Source organism: Mustelus asterias, chromosome 16 (genome assembly GCF_964213995.1).
Source record: "Mustelus asterias chromosome 16, sMusAst1.hap1.1, whole genome shotgun sequence".
Taxonomy (NCBI): Eukaryota; Metazoa; Chordata; class Chondrichthyes; order Carcharhiniformes; family Triakidae; genus Mustelus; species Mustelus asterias.
In genome coordinates this window covers 31776062-31791596 of record NC_135816.1, presented here as the reverse complement: position 1 = coordinate 31791596, position 15535 = coordinate 31776062, and the positions used below count along the sequence as shown (strand labels likewise).

Below are 15535 nucleotides of genomic sequence, written 5' to 3'. Positions count from 1 at the left end.
CATTCATTTGTGGAACATGGGCGTCGCTGGCTGGTCAGCATTTATTGCCCATCCCTAGTTGCCCTTGTCAGAGGGTAGTTAAGAGTAAACCATATTGCTGTGGTCATTTGTGACTTTGGTTTGGGTCATTGCAGTGCTGCGATGGAAGCTGCAACAATAACAACAACTCGAATTTTAAAAATGCTTTTAACATAGAACAACACCTCAAGGGGATGTACAGACACATAATCAGGCAAAAGTAGATGCCACAACAAAGAAGGAGATATAAAGAAGAGCATGATCAATGAAAACAGGGTTTACATTAAAGATTGAGAGAATCCCAGATTTTTCGTGTGGCTCAGGTGCCTAAAAGCAAAGTGAGGGGGATGCACAGAGATTTTGAGTTGGAAGAATGAGAGTTCAAGGTGATGGGGCTAAAGGGATCAAGGGATCAAGGGATGTGGGGGGGAAGGTGGGATTAGGGTATTGAATTTGATGATCAGCCAAGATCATAATGAATGGCGCAGCAGGCTCGAAGGGCCGAATGGCCTACTCCTGCTTCTATTTTCTACATGTTTCCACGTATGTTGTGGATTTGGAAGATGTTATAGAAATAGCAAAGGTGACTTCACTGCTTCACATTCGCAGGATGGAAGATGGATGCAAATCCAAGGATTTTCATCATGGTGAGGTATCTGGAGTCAGAAGACCAGTAGGACACCCCAACCCTGCTTCAAGGATGCTGCAAGCTTGACATGAAAGGCCCCTGACATCAATTTACGCACCTGGGAGAAACTAGCTGAGGAAAATGGTGACATCACCTGTGGGCCAACGTGGTGCCATCATGATGATCAGCAGCTACAGCGGCTAAGCACCAACACCAAAAACAATGACACCTGATAACCACTTCATATGTGACACTTATTATAGAACCTGTCTCTCATGGTTAGTCTTTCAGAGAATAAGGGGGAGATCTTATAGAAACATATAAGATTATGAAGGGAATACATAAGATAGAAGCAGGGAAGTTGTTTCCACCGGCGGGTGAAACTAAAACTAGGGGGCATAGCCTCAAAGTAAGGGGGAGCAGTTTTAGGACTGAGTTGAGGAGGAACTTCTTTATCCAAAGGGTTGTGAATCTGTGGAATTCCCTGCCCAGTGAAGCAGTTGAGGCTACCTCATTGAATGTTTTTAAGGCAAGGATAGATAAATTTTTGAACAGTAAAGGAATTAAGGGTTATGGTGAGCAGGCAGGTAAGTGGAGCTGAGTCCACGAAAAGATCAGCCATGATCTTATTAAATGGTGGAGCAGGCTCGAGGGGCCAGATGGCCTACTCCTGCTCCTAGTTCTTATGTTTCCAACCATCAGTAAAAGTGCACCATATGAAACCTGCTCATCCCTAATGGATTTGATCTGCTGCATGTCCATCATCATAGGGAGAGGAGAAGATGCTAATGATAGTGATAGGGAAGGCAAAGGCGATGAAGAGACTTAGATCAGTGGGGACGAAGCAGAAAGGGTCGAGAGCGTCAAGTTTTTAGGTGTCCAGATCACCAACAACCTGTCCTGGTCCCCCCATGCCGACACTATATTTAAGGAAGCCCAGAAGACTAAGGAAATTTGGCATGTCAGCTACAACTCTCACCAACTTTTACCGATGCACCATAGAAAGCATTCTTTCTGGTTATATCATAGCTTGGTGTGGCTCCTGCTCTGCCCAAGACCGCAAGGAACTACAAAAGGTCGTGAATGTAGCCCAATCCATCATGCACACCACCCTCCCATCCATTGACTCTGTCTACACTTCCTGCTGCCGTGGCAAAGCAGCCAGCATAATTAATGACCCCACGCACCCCGGACATTCTCTCTTCCACCTTCTTCCTTCGGGAAAAAGATACAAAAGTCTGAGGTCACATACCAACCGACTCAAGAACAACTTCTTCCCTGCTACTGTCAGACTTTTGAATGGACTTACGTTGCATTAAGTTGATCTTTCTCTACACCCTAGCTATGACTGTAACACTACATTCTGCACTCTCCTGTTTCCTTCTCTATGAACGGTATGCTTTGTCTGTACAGCGTGCAAGAAACAATACTTTTCACTGTATGTTAATACATGTGACAATAATAAATCGAATTAATATCAAAATCAAATAAATACAAAAGGCGCAATACTTGATTAGAAGATTCAGACATGGAGTTGCAGAAAAGATGGGCACAGATTTCGGAACCAACAAGACAATTCAGGACTTTGGACATAAAAGAGGATGGAATGGTTGTTTGCAAGGATGGAGGAAGTTAAGGATGGAGGAATTAAGTAAGTTTCTTTTTGAGGAGAGGGTCAATGGTAGAGGGAAGGGTATCTGAGCAGAGAAAATCTATTCAGAATGTCACCCTGCAAGGAGGTCAGGGAGGAAAATTCAATGGTGATTAATTTAGTGGGATTGGGGTCAAAGGGGCAAAAGGTGTGTTTTATGGGCAAACTGAGCGTGGACAGAGAAGGTAGCGAAAAACTAGACAAAGACTGGTTTAGGGCTAAGACTAGTCGGAGCGTGGCGTGGGGAGTTGGCTTCGTGGACAAGGGGAGCGGAAGAATTAGCAGAGGCAATCCTTGGCCCCCATTTTAACTGCCCCATCTGGTTTGTGGAAGTGTGGGGTGGAAGCATTTAAAATAAGGCAAAGTCACAGACACTACTTAGATCCTACTACCTTCCCATTTGCTCTAATCTCAATCTGGTCTTCTGAACAGGTCAACAGGAAGGACGGCCATCAGGACTCAACCTGGGGTTTTAGCTGACTGGGGGGAGTAGTGTTAACTTCCTTGACAGGTAAATTGGTCTAACCACATCTGGTGATGGATGCTTAAACCAGTTGTCCATCAGATATATGTCCATATCTCTTTGCCTTGAGGGAGCGGGGAGACTGTGGCTGGCTTTGTGACCCTTGAATGCATAGCACAACAAAAAAGTGCCGTTGCCCATTTAGAACAGCATCTGGCTGAGGGTCCTAAGGGCTATTGGCACCCTGGAGGTATGAGTTATTCTCTTTAACTGAGAAATGCTAAGGATCAGATATTCATTTATTGATGGCTGACAGTAACATTTATTTTCACTTACTCTTCTACCCAAGATCTGATTGATGGCTGCGCTCTCTTTCAGAGTGCACTCCGCTACGACCTTCGCCCTCATTTCCTTCATGTAAAGCATAAATGCGTTGAGGGGTTTTTTGATAGTAGGCTTTTTACTCTCTTTTTCCCTTTTTGGTTCAGGATTGGGTTTCCTAAAGGACAAAAAAAAAAGTACGCCGTTTAGGAATAAATTGAAAGAACGAAAGTGTCAGAATTATTTGTTGATAAGTACAGAGTGATGAAATGAAACAAAATATTGTCCTTTCACTTCTGAGAAACTGAGTTTGAATCAATCTTAGATGGACAGGATGGGAAATTTCCCTTTCTCACTTTCAGTTTGAGCATTGAAGTGAAATGAGTTTGGTGGATAGGCTAAACTGAAGTGCTGTGGACAATCCATCAGAGCCTCAAAACTGCCCTGATTCAGTATGACTGATCTGGCAAACTCATTCTGAGAAACCGCTAGAATAAGATAAGAACTAATGGACCCATTTGCATCATTGACAATCTATTTACTAAATCAACAAGTACAACAGGAGATGTTTGACTATCAGGATGGTGACACAGGCATTCAGATATTGAATTCTTTCAAACCTCCCAGACCATGTTAAACTACATTTATGTTCTGTATATTTGAAAAAATATTTCATTTTAAAATTGTAGTAAGGTTGTGTAGCATTTCTTAGGGATTTTAAGAAGTGCTTTCCTAGCTTTGTAAACAAAGATGATGTAACTCTGTGACTGATGAAAGCAGACGTTTCACTGTGTGCACCAGAGGAAAATCTTCTGCAATTTTTGACATGCAAGGGTAGATTTTCAATTGTGATAACCCCATGAGGTCTATGAGGAAATCACTGATTGATCTCCCTGTGGGGCTTGTTGAGTATGAGTTCCCCTGGTAACAGGCAGTGAGTGGCCTGTCTAGCTGGAACTCATTACCTGAGCCTTTTAAAAAGCAGGCCCAGGACTGGGCCTGCTGAACTGTGCCCCAGGCTGGGACCAGTGTGTGTGCACCATGGTAGTGGTTATGCTTTGCATTCTGTAACAAACTATGTTTTTTTCCAGTCAGGCTTCCTGACTTATTACATTGGCGACGAGGAACAAGAAAAGTTTCGGACAGCCTTGCCTTTCAACGAACCTGGTCAGACATTGACGGGGAGATATTGAAAAGGCTGCTGTTTGGGAAACTGGAAACTTATGATGTGGGTGTGGAGGACTGGCCTCAGCATGTCGAAAGAATGCAATATTTCCTCCAGGCAAATAGGATGGAAGAGGACGACCAGCAATAAATCATCCTTCTGACCACTTGCGGAGCCCTGATTTTTTAGCATCAAACTATCTGGCAGCCCCAGATTCAAAATCTTTTGATGAATTGGTAGACATGGTATTGGACCACTGTGATCCCATTGTTATAATGCAACGCTACGGGTTGCTTGATCTCTAAATTAGTCAAAATACAAAGGTTTGGTTCTCGATCAAATTAGATACTTGCTTGTCATGTCATTCTCTGCTTAGTAAATTCCTTTGTCTTTTTGAATTTGATTGATTAAAAGCTCTTTCTATGGATTATATGCTGGAGACACCTTTCAGCATCACTTCAGTTTAAATTAACGTTTCTGAAGTCAAAGTAGGAATCACGTCACGTGCATGTGACATTGCATTAGAAGTCTACAAATATAACTTTGCCAAGGCGAGTCCCCTGGTTTTAAAACAAAGGAAAAGCCATGTCTGTGGCTTACAACAATTCAAGACCTGTGCTCTGGACAGACACAACCCGTGGTCCAGGCTGTGAGTGCGGGTTTCAAACTTCCGCCACTCGTCTCTCATTAGGCAAGCTCTCACTCGCTCAATAGGGAAACTTGTATTCAATGAAGATCCATAATGACGCTCCATGTCCTTCGTATCCACTATAATATCCCTATCCCTCCCCTCAGGTCCATAGCACCCCATCTGTACTCCTTGCTGGGAAGGAGTTCTTTTCACCGCTTGGCGATCGGTTTAAAGACAGCCAGAGGTGGCGCCGGATCTGGAGGGGTGAACCTAATTGGGGACTTCTTTTTTTTTTTAAAACAGTGTCACTGTTGCGGGTTCCTCTTCAGGGTTTGTTTCACTTGGAGCGCCTGCTTCCCCTGCTTCCATCTTGGAGTCTGTTCCTCCATCATCTGTAAGAATGGGCTCTGGGTTAGCCTCCAGGTTGTCTTGTATTAGTAGTGGCCGTCTCTACACATGGAAGCAAAGCTTGCTCTAGGGCAGACTCTCTGCTCCTAAGGTGGTCGAGGTGAATGTTCATGACCTTGTCCTCGACCTTCACCTTGTTGGACACTGGCCCCGTCTTTTCTATTAAGATCCTTGGAACCCAGCCGGGAATTCTGGGGTAGACTGGATCATTTATTTCAAACATCCTCTCTGCTCTTGCAGAGTTGTAATTTATTTTCTGGATCTCTTGTCTAAGCTCCGCCCTCTCCACCGGGTTTGGAATTAGTAGGCTTAGACATATAAAGATTCGACAACCTGTGAATAGTTCTGCTGGAGCGATTCCTGTCGTAGCACGTGGGGTGGTTCTATAGTCAATGTGCCAACACCCAGCAGGGCGTGCAAGATGACCAATAACCTAGCCAAGTCTGGAATGAATGTCCCATTGTAGAAGGATTTTAACTCTGGTATTTTTCGAGGCAGGTGCTCCCTTGACCTACACGGCCCTGGCCCAGGCTGTGAGTGCGGGTTTTAAACTCCTGCCACCCGTCTCTCATTGGGCTCACTCAATTTGGAAATCGTATTCCATGAAGCCTACAGGGAGATCTATTAATGATGCCTTGTGTCCTTCGTGGCCATTATAACACTGAGCTTCATCTAAACATCTTGTGGATTGCTGGGCTACGTGAGAAACGCATTCTGAAGAAGGATATTATTTCCTTACTTGCTGGGACTGATTTTTATGTATGCCTGGCTCTAGTGATCACCCGAGACGAGCATGCGGAAAATAAGCGATTGAGGATTCCACGACTATGAGGGAATCTGGGAGGGAGTTTTGCATCAATTAACTCAGATAGCTGAAAAATTGGGTGTGATCCTCTCTACTAGATTTTCTTCTGTGTGTTGAAACCAAATCATCTCACACAACCATGCATAGTAACAACTCGGCCAAATAATGTGGACCTCTATCTGGCTTAGCCTAAAAGTAATCATCTGCCAATCTGATATTTATCATTCTTCAGAGAAAACAGGAGAACAGGGTAAACATCTCATGTAATCTCCACTACATTCTGCACTCTCTCATTTCCTTCTCTATGAACGGTATGCTTTGTCTGTATAGCGCGCAAGAAACAATACTTTTCATTGTATGTTAATACATGTGACAATAATAAATCAAATCAAATCAAATGAAACTACATTATACAATAATTGAAGGTAATTCTTAACACACTGTCCAGCCCACAGCAAGTTAAAAGATGCAGGTTTTAGTTAATAGACTTAGTTCAGTTGTCAAAACTCCTTTTCTTTGAGAAATATTCATTGAAAGTCCTGAAAGCCTGAATAGCAAGAATGACTTCTTTGCCGAGGTGATCATGGTTGCTGCTGTGATTCTTTAAAAAAAATTATTAAACAGAGTAATAAAGGTTTATGCTGCTGATATGCTGGGGTTCAAATACAGCAGGGGCCATTTGAAGGAAGTTTATGGAGCAAGCTATTCTCGGGACTGAATGTCTCCATCGCAAAAAATCTCCCCAACATGGTAAAAATAAATGGTCGAAAAGATAGACTTTATAAACGTAGGAACATAGGAATTAGGGAGAGGAGTTGGCAAATCAGCCCTTTGAGCCTGCTCCACCACTCAATCACATCATCCAAGCCACCACTACTATTTACTTTGATTAACTACACGTTAATACCCAGATATTTAAAGATGGAGAATGTTAGCTATTGTACTTTAATTCTAGTCATAAAGCAATACTGTCTAATACCCCAACATGGTAAAAATAAATGGTCGAAAAGATAGACTTTATAAACGTAGGAACATAGGAATTAGGGAGAGGAGTTGGCAAATCAGCCCTTTGAGCCTGCTCCACCACTCAATCACATCATCCAAGCCACCACTACTATTTACTTTGATTAACTACACGTTAATACCCAGATATTTAAAGATGGAGAATGTTAGCTATTGTACTTTAATTCTAGTCATAAAGCAATACTGTCTAATATGTTGCATCTGTTTGCAACTTCTATCTCAAATTGGAGTCCGATTCATACTGTGCCAAATGAAACATAGCTCTTTAATTATGTAATTTATAAATAACAGTTGCTTTAGCATTCTATACAGCCAAAAGGCTAAGTATTTCCAGATTCACACTTTCCTGTGACTCTAAATTAAATCAAAATCACCCTTATCTTCTGTCTGTCCTCACGATGCACATTAACATTGTGAATCAGACTTTCTTATACATACATAACTTCAACATGTAATTTCCTGAAGTGTATAATTTAGTCTCTCTCCCACTGAAAATGTGTTACCCATAGAAATTCGGTCTGCCAAACTCCCTTGATGCCCTACTGAGTAGAATTGCCACCTATTACAGAGCCATACAAACCAGAAGATGTCCCATTTGATCTCTGGTTTGTGCTAAGTTAGCTGATTTCAGTCTCGCTGGCAGTGAGAGGTTCTACAGCTGGCCTCAATGGAGGAGGAGAATCAGATATGGCTCACTCTCTTCATTACTGTATTACAAAAGTGTTTATACTTCAAAAGTACTTCATTGGCTGTTATGCGCTTGAGATGTCCAAAGGCCAGGAAATGTGTATATAAACGCACTTCTTTTTCTTCGCTATCCAGTGTCCCTGCTGGAAGTGTCTGTGTGTGTTTATCAAATGATTAAAAGACAGGCCTCCAAGTTAAATCATTTCTGATATTATTGACTGGGCTACCATGTTGGCAATGGCTGATTGGGAAAGGTGCTGGAGCGTTGCCATTATGCGTGGACCAGATCTCAGCATGACTCACCACTTAGGAGCAAGAAGACTGAAGAAAATGCATTCAATCTGAATGGAATCATTGACTTTTTGTGGACTTTATAAGTCTTACAGAGGCAATGTTGTTATGATAAAGTGCACGGCAACCCTTTTTTGTTGTATCAGGAGAAGAACTAGAATAGTTTGCGTCATTTATGTCACATTAATTTTCTTTGCGAGAAAATCCACAGATCCAAAAGCACATTAGTAGATTAGGCAACTATGCTTGCTCTATCCTTGTCGATTGTTCTTCAGTTTTTAGAACCACGCAACAATTCAAGCATGTTGAAAAATAGATAAACCTTGATATCAATCCTAGTCTCCTACTTTGGATCTATGATTTCCTTCATAACAGATCCCAATGGGTGTTAATTTCCAGGACTTACTCAGAAGCCACGCTAATAGATACCGGATTTTCTTATGGCTGTATACTGTCACCTTTACCAATTGTCCCATCGCATTACGATCTTGAAGTATGCTGATGATAAGTTACTTGTGGGTCTCGTAAGGAATAACAAAGGAAATGATAGGAACTTGGAGAAGTTAATAAAATGGTGTGATAACAATTCTCTTAAACTGAAGAAAATCAAGTTCAAAGAACGTTAGGAAAAAGTCCGTTAATGATATTGTTCCTTTGAGGATTCATGATGAGGACATTGAAAATGTTACTAACTACAAATATCTGGGTATCAGAATAGATAAGAAATTGAATTGGAGGGAACAATGTCCAGATGTGGCGATCAAAGAACACATGCAATTATACATCCTCAGAAAATCAAACTCCTTTTGAGTAGAGCCTGCAATCGTGATACGCTAGTATACAGCGATAGTTGAGGGAGTGATCCTTTTTGGATGTCTCTCCTGGTATTGTTGATTTAGGGAAATTGACCCTTTAAGGGTAAATAGATTAGAAACAGGCAGAAAGTGTATTGAGAAGACCTTTCTCAATAAAATCTTGGAGAATTTTGGCAAAAGTAGAGTGGCATTAACAATGAGAATCACCTCAAGACTCCTGGTAAAAGGTTACAATCCCTCAGACGCAGAACAATCGATTCCTGAACTTTTTTTGTGTCCCTCTCTAACAGGACCTTTAACAGGAGTTTGATGTATGGATGAGGATACACACTCATGGTGGGACTCTGACCGACATATTTTAATTAAACTTAGGTCTTTGTGATGGGATTATTTTCTTTCTTTTATTGTTATCATTCATTTATATAAGTTTTTGGTGAACAAGCAATGTACCTGAAATGAATTTCTGTCTGGACAATAAAGTGAATTGAATTGATGTGAAACGCACTCTGCTTTGACATGAATTATTTCATGGCGTGATGTTTATAAACAAATGAAAAAGACCTTGTATGAAGGTGAAGGTTTTATTTTCAAAGATTATAGATGGTTTCATATATAATGCAATCGTGCATGAGAAAGCATGATGCAATACTAATGTGGTTTCCTTACTGTTGTTCCAAGATAGTATAACCCCTAAAAAATGCCCATGTATGGAGAACATCAACTATTTGTTGCCATCTTGAGAAAGTCGTTAGTGGATTTGGTCTTAGGGAACAGAGCAAATGTACCCCATAGGAAGCTTAGGCCACAAATGGGCCATTTCCCCAAGTTTGTCTTTTTCTTACTATAGAGTACAGGTTTCTGAGTAACATAATTGTTTTAGCAAAAGGTAGCTTTCATTCTTTCTCTGCTGGCCACCATTGAATCATCTGCTGGTTTCTTCATAGGAATGTAACTCTGGTTCTAATAAATCAGATGTCAGACAATGTTCGAGTTTTCTAAAAGTTAATACCAGATATTCGGGGTAAATGCTAGGCCTGCATGAACAAACAAAAGCAATTATTGTTTTCCACCGATGCGCATGTAAGCAGTGCTATTTACTTGTAGCCTCTTTACTTACATGGATCTCAGTCCACTGTCATACTGATTCATGTCTGGTTTGCCTGAAGCACTCACAATGGCAGGATGGGGGATCCCTGTAGAGTGCATGCCTGGAGGGCCCAGTACCAGAGGATGGGGAAACCTGCAAGCAAACAAAGTTATCTCAGTGTTATATCTTCCAGAGATGCAAGATCCCCAGGCTGCACGCACACACACTTGAATAGCCTTTCAACACTCAAGCCTGGACTAAAATTGAAGACTGGCCACTTGGGTGGGGTTAGCATACATGGAGCTCTAGCCCCACATGAGTCAGTGACTTTAGAAGGTGGTGGGCGGGGGGGGGAGGAAACAGAAAAGAAACATGAAAGCAAATTGGGGTAGAAGTTGTGAAGTTTCTTTCCTGGTACAGATCCGTACAAATAAACAGGGGTCAAAATGGGAGCACGACACAATAACCCGAATTTTGCATCCTGCCTTTGTGTCAAATAAGTCTTAGGGCGAAGGAGATTTTCTTGGATGGTTGGGCAAATAAGTAGTATCGCATGGCCCACCCATTATACCCTGCATCAACCCCCACTGACTTTGATAGAACTGAATATTAATACCAAGTGTGGTATAAAGCTTAAGGCTGATGCAATACTATCTACTGTAGAATCATAAATAAATATTTTACAATAAATAACTAAACATTTTGCTCTGTGAATTTCTAACTGTTTGTACCATCAGTAGAATCTCACAGTTTCTGCCTTCAGGTATCCTCTTCATTCACAAGAATTCACAAATTTTGGTTAAGGTCTGTCCCTCCAAGAAGGACAATCGAACCAGGGTGGCTTTAAGTAGTAAAACAGGATGGCTATCAGTATTAGCACTGATGCCAATATAAATTGGCCTGTTGGACATAGTTAATTTCAATTGGAATAGAACCAAACTTCAGAAATGAAATTCAGCATTGGACACCCATCACAATCACACACACATGTTACATAATGGCTGAGTGGCACCCACATCTTGTCCACAAAGACGTCACTCTTGATAGGCTTGCCCCTAACTCATAGTCTTAAGAATCACAGACAAATGCACCTTGATTACATCATAAAAAGCAATAAGGAAAGTTGCAGTGAATCCTGGTGGAAACTTTGGTGTTAATTAAGTAACCAGTGAGGAATCCCATTTAAGTTTAAGGTAATTTATTAGCGTCACAAGTAGGCTTACATTAACACTGCAATGAAGTTACTGTGAAATTCCCCTAGTCGCCACACTCCGGCGCCTGTTTGGGTACACTGCGGGAGAATTTAGCATGGCCAATGCACCTAACTGGCACGTCTTTTGGACTGTGGGTGGAAACCAGAGCACCCGGAGGAAACCCACACAGATATGGGGAGAACGTGCAGACTGTGCATGAATTGCGCCCTTTAAGGGGTGAGCTCACAACCTTGAACTCCCAACTGGCAACCAAGCTCAAAGAGAATGCAGGCTGGAGATTAGGTACGAGGCTGCAGTGCCATTTCCCTGACCTGCACCACCCTTCAAGTTGGAAGGATTTAATTCAACCCGTGTTTGTAAGGCAGCAGTGTTGAAAAGCATTGAACTGACATACTCTTGATCTGTAGTGGAGCTACAAAAAAAAGTGTAATTCTACATCGTTCACCAATGTTAGTTTTTGCTGTGCTACTTTGGGAGGGGGGGGAGAGAAAACCACCAGAAGAATTTTCCCACTGGGCCAGTACTAGCATGTTTCCTAGTCACTGCGCAGTAACTGCACTGACCATGACCTTGGAGCAGATCTGGACATTTTTACCCCCCCCCCCCCCCCCGCAATTTGGAAGATAAGTGGAACTAAGGATCAAAAATATTCAACCAGGTTTCACTGTGCAACGCATCTCATTTTGTAAACACACTATACATAATCACACTTATAGGGTCATTCTCTACCATTGAGTCATCAGCATTGTTGTCTGTCTCATCAACACACACAACAGGCTTAGCATCATCTGGCGTATATTATTTAGGTGCTGGGAAGGATTAGATTGCTTTCAATAGGTATCTACGTATGACAAATAAACACCAACATTTAATTTAGAGAAATAATGGAATTTTTAAGAATTTTGACGCTTGTTGTGGATGTAACAAAGGGAACAACACTCTGACATCACAATATTGGAGAATGATCCTGTTATTAGACAGTGAGGGCACATGGAAAGCAATACCTGGCCTCAGTACTCACCAGAGCTCAGCCACCTTAAACAGAGAGAGATGGCAATTACAAACAGGTGAGTGCTGATTGGAACTGAGGCCCAGGTTCAGCACATTGCTAGGTCTGTCCCGAGAATCAAACCACCAACTGCTGCCGCGGTGCCTACTGGACATGTCTTGGCAGAAGCTGCAAGCTATGAGACTGGCTTTGCCACTAGCTAGTCTCACAAAGCCCAAACCTACCTGGATATGGAAGTGCTGGGTGGAAGCGGTGAGGAGTAAGGTTGTCTAAATCCACATGATGTAATTGGATAGACAGACTGACCTTGCCTGGGATCAGGGGAAAAAAGGAGCTATCAGCTGCTGGGCTTCACAGCCTTTACCTATCAGCTTAACAAATACAGTCTACACTTCATCAGTACCATTCTGTAAAGTGTCGATATTGGTGCTTTGCTTCTATTTGGATTTGCAGAGACAGGGATGTCAAATGATTAAGGGATCTGGATGGTTCAGTGAATTGCTCCTTTTTCACCTCAGGATCGCGGGCTCCAGTCAGCCCAGAATGCTGGCATTGATACCTTCTCTCTCTGGTTGCTGTAAGATTCCCATTTCAAAAGGTGTTTAACATAGTTTTCTCCTTTTCTTCCCCTTTGTCCCTTCCACTGTTGAAGGCAGTGACTTATGATGGTGTGTGTGTGTGGTCCCATGGATAACAGTGCTTATCTGATATCTGACCCAAGTGGTCTTTCTTCATTTGTGGGGCTAAATTGTTTTTTGTTTATATCCAATTCAACCCAATCAAAGTCCAGTTCAAAGTCTCAACAAGTGAGACATTCCAGATCCGAGTTGACAAGACAGGCTCACCACTTCTTGTCTTAGACTTGATCTACATGATCCAAGCTAAATGGAGCAGGCATTGCACCTTCTCCAAGGCTTGATTTCATTTGCATCTTCACCAAAAGGCTGAGATGACGCTTTAAAAAAATTGCTTCAAAAGAAGCCTCAATGTAACCTCATGACTTCAACCAAGTGCAGGACAACAAAACTACACTTGATCTTAGCCAAAAGGCCAATCTTGAAGCATCAGCTACAATCACTGCTCTCATTCACCATCCAAATGAGCACACTTTAAAGTGGAGGGTGACTTCGATGGCAATTAGATGGCCCTTAAGGGGCATTCAGAAATCAACCAGCTCAGCATAAATGGGAGAACAAATCTCGGCTTCCCTGGTTCATATATTCCCTGGTCCCTGGAAATAAATGAGAACAATGCAGTCTGGGAGGGATTTAAATCATTAGAATGTGGGATAGATCCAAAACTATTAAAATGGATTGGCAAATAGTTAGTTGGTAGAAACCAAATAGTAAAGCATGAGTATCACTCTAGTCAATAGCCATTTAACAGTGCAATGCCATAGGTTTGTTGGGCCACGAGTGCACAGACCTTTTCCTAACAAATTAGAGGAAGGAATTAGAGCCAAAGTGTCCAAATTCGCTAACAACATTAAACTGGGAGCACTGGCAAATGTCGAATATCAATACGCACAAATTCAAAAGCATCTTGACACAGATAGGGCGGGATTTTACGACCTCGACTCGGGTGAAATCGTAAAATCCTGCCCGAGGCCAACGGAGATTTCCGTCCTTGCGAGCCTCGTCTGCCCCGATTCCGGGGCGGGCAAGGCGGTAAAATTCAGGCCATAGTCCCCAATTTTAAGAGACTGCTGCAGTATGAACAGGGAAGAAGGACAAGGGATACAATGGAAATGTTTAAAATTGATGCAATGTTTGAGTAATCTAAGGAAACCTTTCTGCTGTGCTCTGAAGTTTACTTCATTATCACCTAAGCAAACATCAAAGATTTTTCAGTGAAGACATAGCCCTTTTATAGATTACACTTCAGCAACAAATTAGGCCAATTTTCTCATTGTCCAGCACTGCTCAGGAGAAATCCAGCTTCGCTACTTATGAAGATGTTGCGGACACAAAGTGTAATTGAAATATGCCGAATCTTTTTCAGAACAAGGGAGAAACACAAATAGAATTGATTACACAAAATTGTCTATGCAATAATTGATAGTGCCCTTTAACATAATTCGAAATGTGTACAGTATGTTTAAATTATGTGATTTCTGCGGGAGCCACTCCAGTTATTTTTCCAAAGAGAATTCCCCAGGTGCTAGGACATGACATAACACCTGCGTTTTCCCACATCTGATGAGTTCATGAAACCAGCCTTGCTGTGGAGCAGCCAGATGAGGCTAGCTACCTTTGTCCAGGACTTTCTGATAACCGGGATCTTTTGTGGGCAAGACGGAAAAGGTAGGAAACCAGCAAAAACTCCATTGTGAAAATCCTGGCCTGCCAATGCCAGGTTGTCTACCTGCCATCCAACATACTGTTATTGTATAACCTCTTAGCAGCCACTCATAGAGTGGCACAGGCAGAAGCCAGAGGGCATCTTGCCCACCTCCAGCCTTGCTAGGCATTGTATGTGGTCCAAGAAGAAAAAAAGAGAGCATAAGAGGAGGGAGGAAAACTAATAACAAAAAAAATGTTTTTCCATCCCATTCTCTCGACAATATTACTGGCAAAACTGGATAGAGTGGACGTGGGGAAGATGTTTTCATTAGTAGGAGAGACTAGGGTCCAGGGGCACAGCCTCAGAGTAAAGGGACGACCCTTTAGAACTAAGATGAGGAAGGATTTCTTCATCCAGAGGGTGGTGAATCTGTGGAATTCGTTGTCACAGAACGCTGTGGAGGCCAAGTCATTGAGTGTATTTAAGACAGAGATAGATAGGCTGTTGATTGGCAAGGAGATCAAAGGTTATGGGGAAAAGGCAGGAGAATGGGGTTGAGGAACTTATCAGCCACAATTGAATGGCGGATCAGACTCGATGGACCGATTGGCCTAATTCTGTTCCTAAATCTTATGGTCTGATGACTTTAACTGAAAGTAGTTTATACAGATAATCCAGAGTGTTGGATTCTATAACTCATACAGATGCGAGAAACCTCAGAGGTGTGTTCTCTAAATGACAGGCTGCTTATTGTGCATGTATTGTCCGGTTATACGTGAATAACTTGGTGATGCAGTTGAATACAGACGGAGTTGAATATAACCAAAGAAAATAACAGCAAATAAAATGTTTATCTATATGTAAACTAAAATTCTGAATTTGAATCCAGGAATAAACAAGATTGTTATTGATAACTGACTGGCTTGAATAACACAAAGATTGTCTAAAGTCAAGACATTGCTGCAATAACTTCAGACTGCCAGCCAAGTGTACTTGGTGGAACAAATCAAAGGCTACTTCAGGTGTCAAACCAGGC

The 15535-nt window shown here is 42.0% G+C and overlaps 1 protein-coding gene across 4 annotated transcripts in view; it reads right to left on the bottom strand.

The window, feature by feature from the left end:
- tcf7 (transcription factor 7) overlaps positions 1-15535 on the bottom strand; it is a 218694-nt gene that overhangs the window by 34127 nt on the left and 169032 nt on the right. For all 4 annotated transcript variants that reach the window (XM_078230842.1, XM_078230839.1, XM_078230840.1 and 1 more), the window contains 3 exons: positions 12441-12527; positions 10024-10146; positions 3097-3259 (listed from right to left, as the gene is read on the bottom strand). In XM_078230842.1, coding sequence (XP_078086968.1) covers positions 3097-3259; positions 10024-10146; positions 12441-12527 — 373 coding nt within the window. The remainder of the gene's footprint in view (positions 1-3096; positions 3260-10023; positions 10147-12440; positions 12528-15535) is intronic.